At 37.8% G+C, this 16,296-nt stretch overlaps 1 protein-coding gene across 3 annotated transcripts in view; it reads left to right on the forward strand.

The window, feature by feature from the left end:
• ANTXR1 (ANTXR cell adhesion molecule 1) overlaps positions 1-16,296 on the forward strand; it is a 243,333-nt gene that overhangs the window by 87,773 nt on the left and 139,264 nt on the right. For all 3 annotated transcript variants that reach the window (XM_068565029.1, XM_068565027.1, XM_068565028.1), the window contains exon 10: positions 1,834-1,932. In XM_068565029.1, the coding sequence (XP_068421130.1) occupies positions 1,834-1,932 (99 nt within the window). The remainder of the gene's footprint in view (positions 1-1,833; positions 1,933-16,296) is intronic.

The following is a 16,296-nucleotide window of genomic DNA, read 5'->3' on the forward strand; positions in this document are numbered from 1 at the left end:
CTGGGTACAAGTCCCAGTTTTGCTGCTTACCAGTTACAGATTACATGATCTTGGGCAAGTCATTTACAACATCAAAAATCTCAATTTCCTTACAGGGAAGGTCGTTGATACCTCTAAACAGCATTCTGTTCTAACTTGTTTCTCTTTGTGGCACACTTAGTGCCTCCAGCTTCTTTTACTTCGGTTTTGGTTTCCTGCTTCCTAGCTGGACCAGCTCCATTTTTCTGCAAAATGGGCAAACCTGTCTAAAGTAAAAATAAAATAAGCTTTTAAAAAAATCACAATGTCAATCTCTAAATGAGTCATATGTCACAAGACATCTTAGCATAATGGTAAGGAGCATGGTGTCTGAGTCCTAAGGCGTTTGATACTTGACAGACCTGGATTCCAGTTCTGATTGTGACAGCTACCAGCCATGTGATCTTGGACAAGTTACTTAACCTCACTGTGCTTGGTTTTCTCATTTGTGCCTCCCTGTGGTGAGGTTTAAGTGACATCAGACATATACAATGCTTAGCACAGGGCCTGGCACACAAAGAGGGAGCAAATGATATCAGTTATTATTCTCTTGGCAAACATGATCTCTCAATTAGTTTCCCCAGAATGAAGGTGACATAGATTCATGACGTTTATTAAAGTGTGGAAGAGTCCCATATGCTAGTCCTTTAATTCCATTCATCCGCCAGTGAAAATCTCCATCTGGATAGCAATTGACACTTCCAGATCCACTTTCACAAATACTGCGTTTTAACCTCTAACTTTTAGTCTTTTTCTTTTTTATACACCACACAGCCTTATCCCAAGCCCCAATTTTTACACACAAAAAGATGACAAAAATCAAAGAAAATAGAGTATTGGCTATTAGTTACCATCAAACTTAAGCAAATATTCCTAAACATTTAATGAATTAATTAGCTGTTTTTTTCCCTTAGTAAGACTAGTATAGAGGATCATTATTTTTGCTTTATAAATATTTTATTAACGTGTTAATTCAACATGAATTATGCCAACATGAAATTAGCATGCAGGGCTAGAGACCCGCAGAGATATATTATCTCTTCTACTTTGAGGGAAGAGAGTGCTAAGTGCGCTAAAGGCCAATGTCAGTTCAAACGGGAAATGCTTGCTGACCGGCCACCCCTAAGCAAGATTGAGATCCCCTGCTGAGTACAATTATTCCTACATAACACTAGGTGCTCCTACTGTGTGCCCTGCAGAGACAGGAGAGCTGAAGCTGCATCAAACAATTCCTAAATGTAAAGGAATGTTTTCTAGTTGTGGAAGAAAAGACAAAAGAACACCACCAGACAATACATAATCACATGCTACACTATTCAGGACAGACTGTGAATGCCCGCAGGTAGTGGTTTTCAAAAATGCTAGGCACCTGGAGTTCTAAATAAATCCTTTCCTCTGCATCCAATATGTAAAAGAGACACAAGAGGATTGAAGAAGTGGAGAGTCCCTCCCCCGTGGCCTTCTGGTGGCAGAGATCACAGGTTTTAAAACTGCCAGGACTTGAGAGATGGGTAAGGTTTGCAGGACACAGGTGGGGGGGGGAAGGCATTCCAGCTAGGAGGAAGAGTAAAGGCAAAGGCAAGGTGGAAATTCAAAGTAAGAAGTTCTGTGCCATCCTGATGAACAACTAGTGAGAAGGTAGTGAATAGGTGGTAAAAGGCTCCCACACGGATGCTTCTGTTTCCCAGCTTGAACTGATTATTTAATATTTTAAGCCTGGTGAAATAGCAGACTCCCTAAACCAGGGCAGATGGGAAACTTAAGGTTAACGGTGTGCAGTCAATGAAGGTGTCGTGTCATTATTCTTTGTTTCAGAATCATTTCAGGTAGTTGTCAGAGGTAACGGCTTCCGTCACGCCCGCAACGTGGACAGGGTCCTCTGCAGCTTCAAGATCAACGAGTCAGTGACGCTCAGTAAGTTCTCGTGGAGTTTGGGGGTTTCTACCACCTGCTTCGCCTGCTTCGGGGAAGGGATGCCCCAGCCCCATCTTCTAGCAAGGCCACACACGGGAAACTACAGAGAAGGGTCTTCCCTGCTAGAAGGGCCACCAGCAAGGGCATAGCTAGCCGCTGCGGCGCCCCTGCTTCCATCAGGAGAGGCACTTGTTTTGCAGTCCACCAGCATTTGTACCAAGTTCAAAACTCTCAGCTGTCAGTGCAGGCCCTGGCTGCTTAGGGCTTACAAAGCTTGATGTTCCTTAACAAGGTATTCGGGACTCTCAAGCACAAGAGGGAAAAAGAAATGGTCTAAATTTATTAATTCTGAGTAAACTAAAAGCCAAACTGTTCGACTTGCATGTGTAGATTCTGGAAGTTTGTTCAATCTGGATGATTCTTGCTTTGGAGTCGCCAAAAAACTCTCGTCAGGGTGAATACCTGACCTGAAATACAGGCATATGGAAGTAAAACTAAGCGCATTTCATGGGAAAAAAAATGAATTGTCATAACATTGGCACTTTCACAAGACATTTGTAGCAGGCAAGTTCTTAATTTAAAGACGTGTGTGATTCAGATTGCTGTCCAGGAAAGATGGGGGAGACATTATGGAAAGACACATGGCCAGGAGCCCTGGTTATTATTTACATCTGGCATTCATCACACAGATAATTATTGGTTCAGTATCTGCAGCGATAAACAGTAATAACATACTGTATTTTCTGTAGTGCTATGACATTTTAAATGCCACACATCTTTTTGCCACAACTGCCATGGGAGGTAGAAAGAGCAAAGAGGAAGGAAAGGATACTCAAGCTTATTGACTAACCATTCACGCTAGTTTGGTCCTCCTGATGGCGTTACGGAGTAGGTACTATACTGTTTTTCAAAAGGAAGAATTGAAGGGTATGCCTTTTCCCCTCTATAGCATCTTGAAACCCACTTCAATATTTAAACAGAGGTATGCAATGGCATCTTTACAAACATCTGGAATTCCTGAATTTGGAATAATTCCAAAGATTTGAAACAGTCAGTTATTTTTTCTTGATACTTGGAAATGCCCTCACGTATCCAAAAAGTACATGCAATTTGAAAACATCTTGAAGTATCCCCAAGAAGTCACAGTGTGAAAGTTGGACGTGCACCCTCTAGAGTCCTTCCTTTTCTTCCCCTTTAATTTGTGATGTCATTCAAGTCCGCCTTCCCTCCCTCCTTAACCAGAATCTTAAATCTAAGCTCAGAAATTCCTGAGGGTTAAACTCAGAAGACATCAACACCTTCCAAAGAAGGCTTCCCAGACGAGCAAGCCTTTGGACCCAACCCCTCTCTGAACATGAATGGACATGGGGTGTAGCATTGCCATTGCTTGAAAGGTTACGCAGAGATGCTATATTAAGATAATAAAAAAATGCAAATTTACTATGGATTCGTAGAGTGACATATTGAATGCATATTTTCCAGCTTCTCCATGAAATTGTATTTCTTGGGAAACTAGCTTCTCTTCCTTTCCTAATACAAACTTGCAAACACCCGCACAGGCTCTCCACCTGATTCATAATCAAAAAGGAATAAAGGCCTTTGGGGTAGGGATTTAGCTTAAACCACAAACCTAATTGTGCCTCCAACACAAGTGCTGACAGTTTGGAGAAAAGAAAGGCAGTGACTCAACCACATTATATGCTGCAAGTAACACTCCTGAACTCAAACAAATAGTTATTAAAAATATTCTAGCTAAGGGGAAAATATTGGAATTTGAAAAAATATTGTCATTCATTTATTAATTCATCTGTTCTTTTACATTCAGTAAATAATATGAACAAGAAACAGTGGAGGACAGAAAAGATAAATAAATTTTAAAATGCAACATATTCAATTCTACATTTTTCTACCAACCTTATGAATGTAAGTATCTCACTGAGTTGTCCCCATAAAATAAAATAAATTTAGATTCTTTTACTTTTCCCATTCTCCTTTCCCACTTCTACATCCAAGTTTTAAATTATCTGTTTTAATTTTTATAGTATATATTTTCTCTTTCAAGATTTTTTCCTAAATACTGCATTACATTTTATAACAAAAAAAGAGAATAGAAGTGCCCTTATCAACCATTAAAAGACTAATTGCAGGCCGGATAATGAAGCTATGGCCGTTATGATATAAGCCTTGGAGTCTTCAACAAATAAAGTATTATTTGTAGCAGATTATATAAAGAAAAAGTTAAATAAAAAAATAACAAATTGAAAAGACTATGAACACCCTTTAACATTATTGCACTAAGACACAAATAAAGCACCAACATATTAATACCAAAATGTTGAAGTTGTTTAAATATATTCTTAGATGATAAATATAACCAGAAAATAAAAAGCATAGGTTAATACCTATGTCTCTCCTGCTTTCCTTGCCTTTGCTTAAAAAGAAAGTAAACAAATCAACCACTTAGGAATCTAAAACAATTTCTGGACTTGTTTCTGGTCAATATAATAGATCCAAAATTCTGCATAAAATATGATTTTAAAAATTGTGACATGTGGCCTTGCTCGAGGGAATGAGGAGGAAACCCCCAGGCACGGGAGACAAAAAGGGAATGCAAAATCTAAGCAGGAAGCAAAGCTCTGGGGACTCTGGGCCTGAGGGGTCTTCAGGCTGTGATCTTGCTACTGATGTAGATACAGGGCACCAGCAAGACAAGCAGGCAAAAGCAGAGCCCCCTGTAGAAATCAGGCTCCGACAGCCGTACCAGACATTGAATGCGGACAGGGAAAGCTGCTCGTGATTCAAGGAAGCAGGCAGGGGAATAAAGGTAAGATGTTTTACCAGCCACATAATACAGAAGCACCAAGTCAGGAAATTAACTCCAAAATATGTCCGTGGCCATCCAGATCCCTGTGGCCCTGGCAGAGGCAGTATACATCCAGTCCAACCTACACCACTCCTGAAGCCATAGCCCCCTCTGAAGATGGGCTCGCAGCACCATATGATAAATCATATGATAATAGATGAAAGAAAATGGAGAACAAGCAAGAAGACTAAAGAGCAATTTGAAAGAGGATGTAAAATAAACACATTTAAAGTGTCTAAAAACAAGAAAACAAGTCAAATAAACAGTCTACACCTTACGCCTAAAGGGACTAGAAAAATAAGAACAAACAAAACCCAAAGTTACTAGACGGAAAAATAAATAAAGATCAGAGTGTAAATAAAACAGAATTAAAAAACAGTAGAAAAGATCAATGAAACTAAGAGCTGGTTCTTTGAAAAGATTGACAAAATTGATAACCCTTTAGCCAAACTCATCAAGAAAAACAGAGAGAGGAGCCAAATAAATAAAATCAGAAATGAAAGAGAAGTTACAACCGACACCAGAGAAATACAAAGGATCATAAGAGATTACCATTGGGTTGGCCAAAAAGTGTCTTTGGTTTTCTAAGAAAAAATAAAAGACACATTTTTCATTTTCATCAAGAATTTTATTGAACAACTTTATTCACCATTTTGTTCCACTACCTTCTGCCATTTTTCAGGCAACTTCATAATTCCATCTTCCCAAAACTTTTTATCTTTTTAAGCAAAGAACTGGTCCAGTTGCCTTTTACAGTCTTCCAGGGAATTGAAACTTTTTCCATTAAGAGAATTTTTTAAAGACCGAAATAAATGGAAATCCGAAGGTGCAATGTCTGGTGAATACAGCAGATGAATCAGAACTTTCCAGCCAACCTGTAACAGTTTTTGCCTGGTCATCAAAGAAATATGCAGTCTTGCGTTATCCTGATGGAAGATTGTGTGTTTTCTTTTGACTAATTCTGGACACTTTTCGTTGAGTGCCGCTTTCAGTTGGTCTAATTGAGAGCAGTACTTGCTGGAATTAATCGTTTGGTTTTCTGGAAGGAGCTCATAATAGAGGACTCCTTTCCAATGCCACCATATACACAACATCATCTTTTTTGGATGAATACCGGCCTTTGGTGTGGTTGGTGGTGGCTTATTTCACTCGCCCCATGATCTCTTCCATTCCACATTGTTGTACAGTATCCACTTTTCATCACCCATCACAATTTGTTTTAAAAATGGAACGTTTTCATTACGTTTCAATAGAGAACGTTTTCATTACGTTTCAATAGAGAATCGCATGTGGAAATATGGTTAAGAAGGTTTTTTTCCACTTATATGGAACACAAACATCAAAGTGATTAACATAAATAACCAAGCTGATGCAAATGATTTTCAACGCTTGATTTGGGTATTTTGAGTAGGTCGGCTATCTCCCGTGTGGTATAATGTTGATTGTTCTCAATTAATGTCTCGATTTGATTCGTTATCAACTTCAACTGGTCTACCCGACTGTGGAGCATGGTCCAGTGAGAAATCCCCAGCACGAGACTTCGCAAACCACTTTTGACACGTTCGATCAGTCACAGCATCTTCTCCGTATACTGCACAAATCTTTTTGTGTGTTTCAGTTGTGTTTTTACCTTTCTTGAAATAATAAAGCATAATATGCCAAAAATGTTGCTTTTTTTTCTTCCATCTTCAATATTCAAATGGCTACACAAAAATTCACCAATTTTGATTGTCTTTTTTTAAATGCATGCTGATATGACTGCTGTCACATACAATCTAACAAAACTGTTTTGAATGAAGTTAAAGACAACTGAGTGCTACTACAGACATCTTACAGAAATAATCAAACAAACCTTTTGACCCACCCAATACAAACAATTATATGACAATAAAATGGACAACCTAGAAGAAATGGATAAATTCCTAGAAATGTGCAATCTCCCAAGACTGAATCAGGAAGAAATAGAAAATATGAACAGGCTAATAATGACCAGTAATGAAATTCAATCGTTACTTTAAAAAACTTTCAACAAATGAAAGTCTAGGACCAGACTATTTCACAGGGAAATTCTACCAAACTTCAAAGAAGAGTTAACATCTATCCTTCTCAAACTGTTCCAAAAAAAAAAAAAAAAAAAAAAATGAAGAGGAATTCTCCTGAACTCATTCTACAAAGCCAACATCACTCTAATAACAAAACCAGACAAAGATACCACAAAAAATAATTACAGGTCAATATCACTGATCAACATAAATGCAAAAATCCTCAACAAAATATTAGCAAACTGAATTGAACAATACGTTAAAAGGATTATACACCATGATCAAGTACGATTTATCCCAGGAACACAAGGATGGTTCTGTATCCAGAAATCAATCAACATAATACACCACATTAACAAACTGAAGAATAAAAACCATATGATCATTTCAATAGATTCAGAAAAAGCTTTTGACAAAATCCAACATCCTTTTATGGTAAAAACTCTCCAGAAAATGGACATAGAGGGAACATACCTCAACATAATAAAGGCCATGTATGACAAACCCATAGGCAACATCATAATCAATGGTGAAAAGCTGAAAGCACTTCCTGTAAGATCAGGAAAAAGACAAGGATCCCACTCTTGCCACTTTTATTCAACATGGAATTGGAAGTCCTAGCCACAACACTCAGAAAAGAAAAAGAAATAAAAGGAATCTAAATTGGAAAGGAAGAAGTAAAACTGTCACTGTTTGCACATGATATGGTTCTATACATAGAAAGTTCTAGAGACACTACCAAAAACCATTTGAACTGAAATGAGTTCAGTAAGGTGGCAGAATACAAAAGTAATATACAGAAATATGTTGCATTTCTAAATACTAATTATGAACTATCAGAAAGAGAAATTAAGAAAACAATTACATTTACAATTGTATCAAAAAGAATAAAATACCTAGGAATAAATCTGATCAAAGAGGAAAAAGAGTTGTATTCTGAAAACTATAAGAGATTGATGAAATAAGTTCAAGATGACAAAATAAATGGAAAGATATTTGGTGCTCATGGATTGGAAGAATCAATATTGTTAAAATATTACTACCCAAGGCAATCTACAGATTCAGTGCAATCCCCATCAAAACGCCAATGGCATTTATCACAGAACTAGAACAAATAACTCTAAAATTTGTATGGAAACCCAAAAGACCCAAAATAGCCAAAGCAATCTTGAGAAAGAAGAACAAAGCTAGAGTTGTCACACTCCTTGATTTCAAGCTATACTACAAAGTTACTGTAATCAAAGCACTATGGTACTGGCATGAAAACAAACACATAGATCAATGGAACAGAATAGAGAGCCTAGAAATAAACCCATGCTTATATGGTCAATTAATCTACAACAAAGCAAGCAAGAGCATACAATGAGAAAAGACAGCCTCTTCAATAAGTGGTATTTGGAAAACTGTACTTCTGTGTGCAATAGAATCAATGTGGGCTACTTTCTTATACTATATGCAAAAGTAAACTCAAAAATGGATTAAAGACTTTAAGGTCTGAAACCATAAAACTAGAAGGAAACATAGGCAGTACTCTCTTTGACATCTGTCTTAGCAATATTTTTTTGGATCTGTCTCATCACACAAGGGAAACAAAAGCAAAAATAAACAAATACACCAACCTAAAAGCTCTTACACAGCAAAGGAAACTATCAGCAAAAGGAAAGGCCACCTATTGAATGGGAGAAGATATTTGTAAACTATATATCTGATAAGGGATTAATATTCAAAATATACGAAGAACTCATACAACTCAACATCAAAAACAATAAACAGCCCAATCAAAAAATGGGCAGAGAATCTAAATAGACATATTTCCAAAGAAGACATACAGATGGCCAACAGGCACATGAAAAGATGCTGAACATCACTAATCATCAGAGAAATGCAAATCAAAACCACAAGGAGTTACTACCTCACACCTATCAGAATGGCTATCATCAAAAGATAAAGTGCTGGCAAGGATGTGGAGAAAAGGGAACCCTTGTGCAATGTTGGTGGGAATGTAAATTGGTGCAGCCACTGTGTAAGACAGTATGGAGGTTCCGCAAAAACTTAAAAATAGGGCTTCCTTGGTGGCACAGTGGTTGAGAGTCCGCCTGCCAGTGCAGGGGACTCGGGTTCAAGCCCTGGTCTGGGAAGATCCCACATGCTGCGGAGCAACTAAACCCATGCGCCACAACTACTGAGCCTGCACTCTGGAGCCCGCGAGCCACAACTACTGAGCCCGCGAGCCACAACTACTGAAGCCTGTGTGCCTAGAGCCCGTGCTCTGCAACAGGAGAAGCCACCGCAATGAGAAGCCTGCGCACCGCAACGAAGAGTAGCCCCCACTCGCCACAACTAGAGAAAGCCTGCATGAAGCAACGGAGACACAATGCAGCCAAAGATAAAAATAAAAATAAAATAAATAAAATAAATAAATTTATAAAAAAAAAAAACAACTTAAAAATAGAACTGCTATATGATCTAGCAATTTCACTTCTGAGTATTTACCTGAAGAAAACAAAAACATTAATTTGAAAAGATATATGCACGCCAATGTTCATTGTGGCATTATTTACAATAGCCAAGATGTAGAAGCAACAAACAACCAAAAAACAAAATGAAAACTGATTTCTAGATGCAGAGAAAAGAATGGGTGGTTGCCAGAGAGGAGGGAGGTTGGAAGGGGGGTGAAATAAGTGAAGGGAGTTAAGAAATACAAACCTCCAGTTATAAAATAAATAAGCCACAGGGATTTAATATACAGCAGAAGGAATATGATTAATAATATTGTAATGACTTTGTGTGGGGACAGACAGATACTAGATTTGTCACGGTGCTCATTTCATAGTGTATGAAAATGTCAAATTACTGTGTAGGACACCTGAAACATAATATTATACATCAACTAATTTCAATTAAAAAATGAAATAAAGTGTGTGAAGAAATCAAACAGACCAAAGGGGAAGAACATTCAACAAAGGCACATTTGCAGAGAACCTAGTGTAAATTTTAGAGCTGAAGAAGTTTATTCACTGAAATACAACTTAATGGATAGACTAAGCAGTGTGATTAGACACAGATGAAGATGAAATGCATGAACTGGAAGAGAGATATGAGAAAACCGTACCCCTCAACTAAAGCACCAGACCCAGATTTTCTTCATCTAAGTTTTACCAGACTTTAAGGGACAGATGACTCATATCTGATACATACTCTTCCAGAGAAAAGAAATAGAGAAAAAGGGCTTTAATTCATTTTATGAAAATTATATAATCTTGATTTTTTTAAAAACTGGACAAGACACTAGTAGTAGAAAATATTTGAAATCAATTTCTTTGACGACAAACATAAATAAAATATTGGTAAACAAAATCCAGCAATGTATTTAAAAAGGACCAGGATAAGTAAGATAATTTTAAAGAATGAGGGGGAATTTGCCTCTCACATAGCAAAATTTTTTGATGCCAAGAAGGCATTAAAGTTCATTATCCATTCCAAATTTTTAAAATATATACTTTTAGAAAACTAGGAGTAGGTTAAGACTTCTTTAACATAATAAAAAAATACATATAGATATTTAAATTCAAAACTCAACATCATTTTATGGTAAATCACGAAATAGAGATACTAACTTTACAGTTAGGAAGAAAAAAGCAGGACAACTCATTTCACCATTATTATTTAACATTAATCTGGAAGTTCTAGCAGCACTGTCCAATAGAACTTTCTGTGATAATGAAAATGTTCTAAAATGTAGCCAATATGGTAGCCACAAGCCACATGTGGCTCATTGGGGACTTGAAGAGTGACTAGTGCAGTTGAGGAACTGAATTTTTAAATTCATTTAGTTTTAATTAACTTGAATGTCAATAGCCACCTATGGATAGTGACTAGTGTATTAGACAATGCTATAGGTATTACAATAATGCAAGAAACCTAATGAGAGATATAAGTACAGGAAACAGGAGCCAAACATTATTACTTTAAAATGATGGTTGTGTCGTCCTGCAAAACTAAAAGAGAATCAACAGACTACTACACTAATAAGAAGGTTATTAAACTGGATGATTTCAAAATAAATACCTCCCTTATAATAATCAATAGCTTTGCCAGAATCTAGCAATGACCAAACATCACAGGAAAAATACAGCAGCAACATACAAAATCTGGTAAGAACTAATTTAACCAAATTTGTAGAGACATATAGGAAGAAAATTACACAACTCTGTGAGGGAAATGAAGAAAATGTAAGTCAGTACAGAGGCAGTGTAGACTCATGGCATAGAACGTACACTGGAACCACCCAGGAAAAGAACCCTGTTTCCGTCTTAAAGCTTTGTGACCATGGCAAGATACAGTATTTAACATCTCCAAGCCTCAATTTCTCTATCTGTAAAATGAGTATGGCAATAATGGCACCTCTGTGGTGGACTGTTATGATGTTTCAGTGTGAGAATTAGGGCTCAGAACAGGGCCAAGCATGCAGTAAGCAGTCGATCAATGTTGGCTGCTAATATTAATTTATTATTATCATTATCACTGTTATTCAATGGAGCGGCAATTGAGGATTGCGAAGATACCAGTTGTCTTCAAATTAATATTTACTTTTACTACAATCCCAATGAAAAGTCCAATGGGACTTTTGAAGTTAACAAAATAATTCTAAAGTGTATATATGGAAGAATAAACATTTAAGAATAGCCAAGAAAAATGTGGAAACTTGCCCTAGCCGATTTTAAGATGTATAAAAAAGCTGCAGTAATTTAAACAGTGTATGACTGGTGCCACAAAAGGCAAACCAAACATTAGAACAGGAAAAACGAAGTCCATAAAGAGAGCCAAGCACTTCTGTGAATTTAGTATAAAATAAAATGACCTTTCTTATCGGTGGGAAAAGAGTGGATTATTCAAAAATGGTATTGAGACAACTGGCTAACCTCTTGGAAAAACGATTCAGTTCAATTTTTATCTCACACCTTACATCTAAGCAAATTCCAGATGAAAAGTTTAAACGTGAACATGAAACTATAGAAGTTTTAGAAGGAAACAAAAATAAATATTTACATAATTTTCCAGTGGGGAAAGACTTTTTAAGCATAACTGTGAAAGGAGATACCATGAAGGAAAATTTGAATGGTTTGAGTACATATTTTTTAATTCTTTAAACCTCCCCCCCTCCAAAAAATCTAAAGGGAAACAGAAAACATGCTAAATTATTTGTAAGACATCGAACAAACAAAGGGTCAATAACTTTAATACGTAGACAGCTCTTAAAATCAGTAGGAAAGGTGAGCACATCGATGGGTAAAAGATATGAAAAGGAAATTTACAAGAAAAATAATGGCAAATAAGCATGTGGAAAATGCTCACTGTAATCAAGGAAACACAAACTAAAATAATCTATCAAACTGGCAAAGATTAACAAAAAATACAATTCCCAGTATTGGCAAAGATATAGAGTAAGAAGTGTTTTCATTCATCATTGGTGAGAGAGACCATTGAATCTTTGGGGATTTTTTTTTTTGGCCGCGTGGTTCCCCAACCAGGGATTGAACCCAAACCGCCCCACCCCTCCACCGGCAGTGAAAGCCTGAAATCCTAACCACTAGACCACCAGGGAACTCCCCAGGAAGGCCATTCTTAAAATGAATCAACTGCTTTTATACATTTTTTGACCCAGAATTTCAATTTCAACTTCATCAAAAGGAAATGATTGAGAATGTTAACAAAGACTCAGCTACAAGATGTTCATCATAATATTGCTTATAATGGCAAAAAGAAAAAAGGAGACAGAGAGGAGGGAGGGAGGAGGGAGGAAGGAAGGAATTTGGGATGGAAGCAAGAAAGGAAGGGAGGGAGGGAGAGGAAGGAAAGAAAGTAAACAAATGGAAGCATTTAAATGGTAACATGAATGTTTCATGATAGTTAATTTGTTATATAAATTATACTTTACCCTTAAATAATTAATACTGGAGCAAAGATGAATAATTACTTATGTGGGAAAGATGTTAACGATACTGCTTCACATGTTAAAAATAAGTTACAAAACAGTGCCTTGATGCTATCCCTGTTTTAGACACATACATTTAAATGCAGAAAGAGAGAGAAACGTGAAAGACACACAACCAAATGTTAACAGTAGTTACCTCTGAATGAGACCACTATTAGTTTTTACTTTCTTCTTTCTGTTCATCTAAGTTTTCTAAGTTTTCTATGATCATATGTCCCTTCCGTCGTAAGAAAAAAAAAAAAAAAAACCACGACCATTATTTAAATTTTAACTTTAAAATTCTTGTTAATTATTTAGGCCAAGCACACATCTTAAGTTTAGCATTTGGTTGGTTCTCCAGTCACCAGGCTGAACTCACTCCTGGCCAAGAAAATATCTTGGAAATCTTCACACAAACTTTATTTATTCTGGATGCACTTTTTCCTATTCCGGTATTCGGTGTATCGTGCCAAGAAAAGATCCACTTTCAATTGGAAATCCACTTGTAGAGAGATTAGAATGCTATAAAGGAGATGCTGGGGTAGGAGCTGACGAATGATCCATTTTAACGAACAGTAAATAAAAAAATGAATGTTTTTACTAATACAATAATGAAAAACATGCTAGACTATCCTGGTGTTGCGTGGAGAATTATGAGGTATGACTATAAACAAAGGAAACTGATTTTTAACAAACTTATTAAAATTCCATTGAAAGGCCATGTGACAAGTCAGTTTCCTGGTTTTATAGGCACATTTCTTTTTTGATGCAAAATTTTGTTTCTCAGCTTGATCTTCAGTCTTACTCACAAGGCATGGCTCTGGTTTACTTTTGGTTCACTCTCAAAGCATAAAACGTTGCCCCCTTTGAAGATATTTTTTTCAAACTGAACATTAGTCATGAAAGCAGCTCTAACAGTTCCAAAGAGGGGCTCACTTCCCAAGGGGATGAGAGACAATGCTCACTCGAATGTAGGAGTTCCATTGTGTTTGTTTTTAAAAATCTGTCCAGTTATCCAGAAACTATACTTTATCTTAGAAAACATCTGGTCCTCGGGGGCTGTGGGCCCCTTAAGGAGATCATTGAAGTGCACCTACGGTGGCAGATGGGAAGGAGGGCAGAGGGAAGGAGAACACAAACTTCCCAAACAAAAACCTATTGTTTCTTTTCTCACTGGTTAGAGTGTTGCATTTATGGGTCAAAAAGGTACTTAGTGCCATTTGGATGCATTCGTAGGGGTTTGATGTCATATGAAGATGATAGAATGTCACTTTGTGCAACTCAGAATGAAGAGATCTAAAGGAGCATCTCGTCTCATGATTCTTAATCAGAATCCCCCAGGGGCTTCATCCAAGTGATAGCAACCACTGATTGCTGAGCACCTACCCCGTTCTGTTCCTGAACTAGTTCATTTCATCCTCACAGCAGTCCAGTGAGGGAGGAGTTATTTGTATCCCCATTTTGCTGACAAGGGAACTGAAACTCAGAGGTGAAGTGCCCAAGGTCATCCAGATGGCCAGAGGTAGAAGCAGTTTGGACCCCAGACAGTCTACTCCAGAGGCTTTTGCCCGCTTCTCTACATTGCTTCCTAAACACAGGTCCCCACGGGTCCCCTGGTCCCCTGATCCCGAAGGCCCACACCACTCTGATGTGTGCCTGCTTTGGAGGCCCTGATTTTCACTGCTCCCCCTCATAGTATAGACAGGAAACTTCAGCTCAGAGAGATTTAGCTATTTGCCCAAGGCCACAGAGCATGTTAGAGAGTCAAGACTTAAACTCTGGTTCAAGAAAAAAAGCTCTGGACCAGGGAACAAAGAGCCCAGGCTTTAGAAAGTCAGTATATGCAGCTGACTGTGTGATCACAGGGAAGCCACCTCTTCTGGTTCCCCAAATGGTCCTTCTTTCTTAAACTTCACAGGCTTTTCATGTATCTGCCCATGTTTCCCTTTTGCCCCTGCTTTCAGAGGGAGTTTGGGTTTCACCCAGTTGCTTCTGAAGTGGCTCCTGCCAAGACTGTGTTAGTTCATGTTTCTATCTTTCAGATCCAGACAAAAATATAGATAAGTGGAAATTTACTGCAGTTTTGCTTGATCAGATAAAAACCCCAGTAATCTGGGATGGGGTGGGGATAAAAGAGAAATTACCACCAAAAGTAACTAACTGGTAAAGATTTTCATTCAGGGGCAAAAGAGCTTCTTCCAAGGGCAAGTTGACACAGTCCAAAGTTAACTGCAGCAGTGCCTGGTAGACAGTCAAACTTGACTTTGCCCCTGTTCTACCAAGTGTGCAATTGCTTCCAAATGAAAATTGTAAACTGCCTGTGGACTCTGGCACACAGTGGTCTTCTCTGAAGCATTGTTGGAGGAGAGATTTGCTTGTGAACTTCCCTGAAACTGCTGTTTTCCCAGCCGTGTTGTCCTGATAGAGGAAGTTGGCACCCCCTCGATTCTGCACCAGATGACTAGACTTTTGTGATCATGCCTTTCCTCATGCTATACTGCTCCTTTGTCACTTCAGTAGGATGGTGGAAGAAAAAGTGGTTAACACAGAGATGGGCCAGACTCATGGGAACCCCAGGCAGGCTAATAACCTATGCCCCCTTCAAACTGACATTCTTTAAATATTTGCTCAACATTCATTTAGAGGAAAAGTTGGGTGTTGCTGAGGGAAAGGAAGGGAGTGCTACTGATATATCTCTTCTCCATGCAATTTAGCTCTGTCTCCTAATCTGCATACCACAGCAACTTAGTGGCGTCCACTGTTACTCAAGTGTGTGCCTGGGGTCTCCTTCCCACCGCTTCTCTAAGTTTCTGTATAGGTTTGAGTTCTTTAAGAACAGTCAGCATTTGCCATAGTTCATGGCCACGATCCTGTGGAAGGCTTTAGCCATTTTAATAGACTTGCCGCTCAATCCCAATTCCAAAGGTAAACCCTTCCAAACCTAATTGTGCACAGCTGAAAGACTTCGTATGTCAGGAGGCACATACCTTGTGCATGAATCCTGAATTGTCTTCAACCAAGTGAAAACAAAGCTTTAAAAAATATATTTCTTCTCAGCAAATTACAGCTGTCTCAAGGGCACCACTTTTCTGACCTCAAGCTCACAAATTTTGTAGAAGTTGATGCTTTGCTTAGAAGATAATTTGTAAGTTTTATAAATGTCAACAGTCAAGAATTTTTTGGTCTAGATTTATTGAGAGGAGGAAATATTTTGCAAGAGCCCCGAGCCCCATTATCTTCATTCGGTTTTCTTGCAATACCTAAATCTGTCCCTATTAACTTTGGATAGAGAAGATGCCAAATACCACAACATTATGCGTAGTATGATTCCAATCATGTGAAAACTAATATGCATAGAAAACATTCTGAAATAGCATTAACAATGTTTATCACTGGAAGTTAGGATTACCAAGGATTTTCATTCTTTTTATTCTTTTTTTCAATTTTATTTATTTTTGGCTGCGTTGGGTCTTTGTTGCTGTGCG

The sequence above is a fragment of the Eschrichtius robustus genome, chromosome 15, assembly GCF_028021215.1.
Source record: "Eschrichtius robustus isolate mEscRob2 chromosome 15, mEscRob2.pri, whole genome shotgun sequence".
Taxonomy (NCBI): domain Eukaryota; kingdom Metazoa; phylum Chordata; class Mammalia; order Artiodactyla; family Eschrichtiidae; genus Eschrichtius; species Eschrichtius robustus.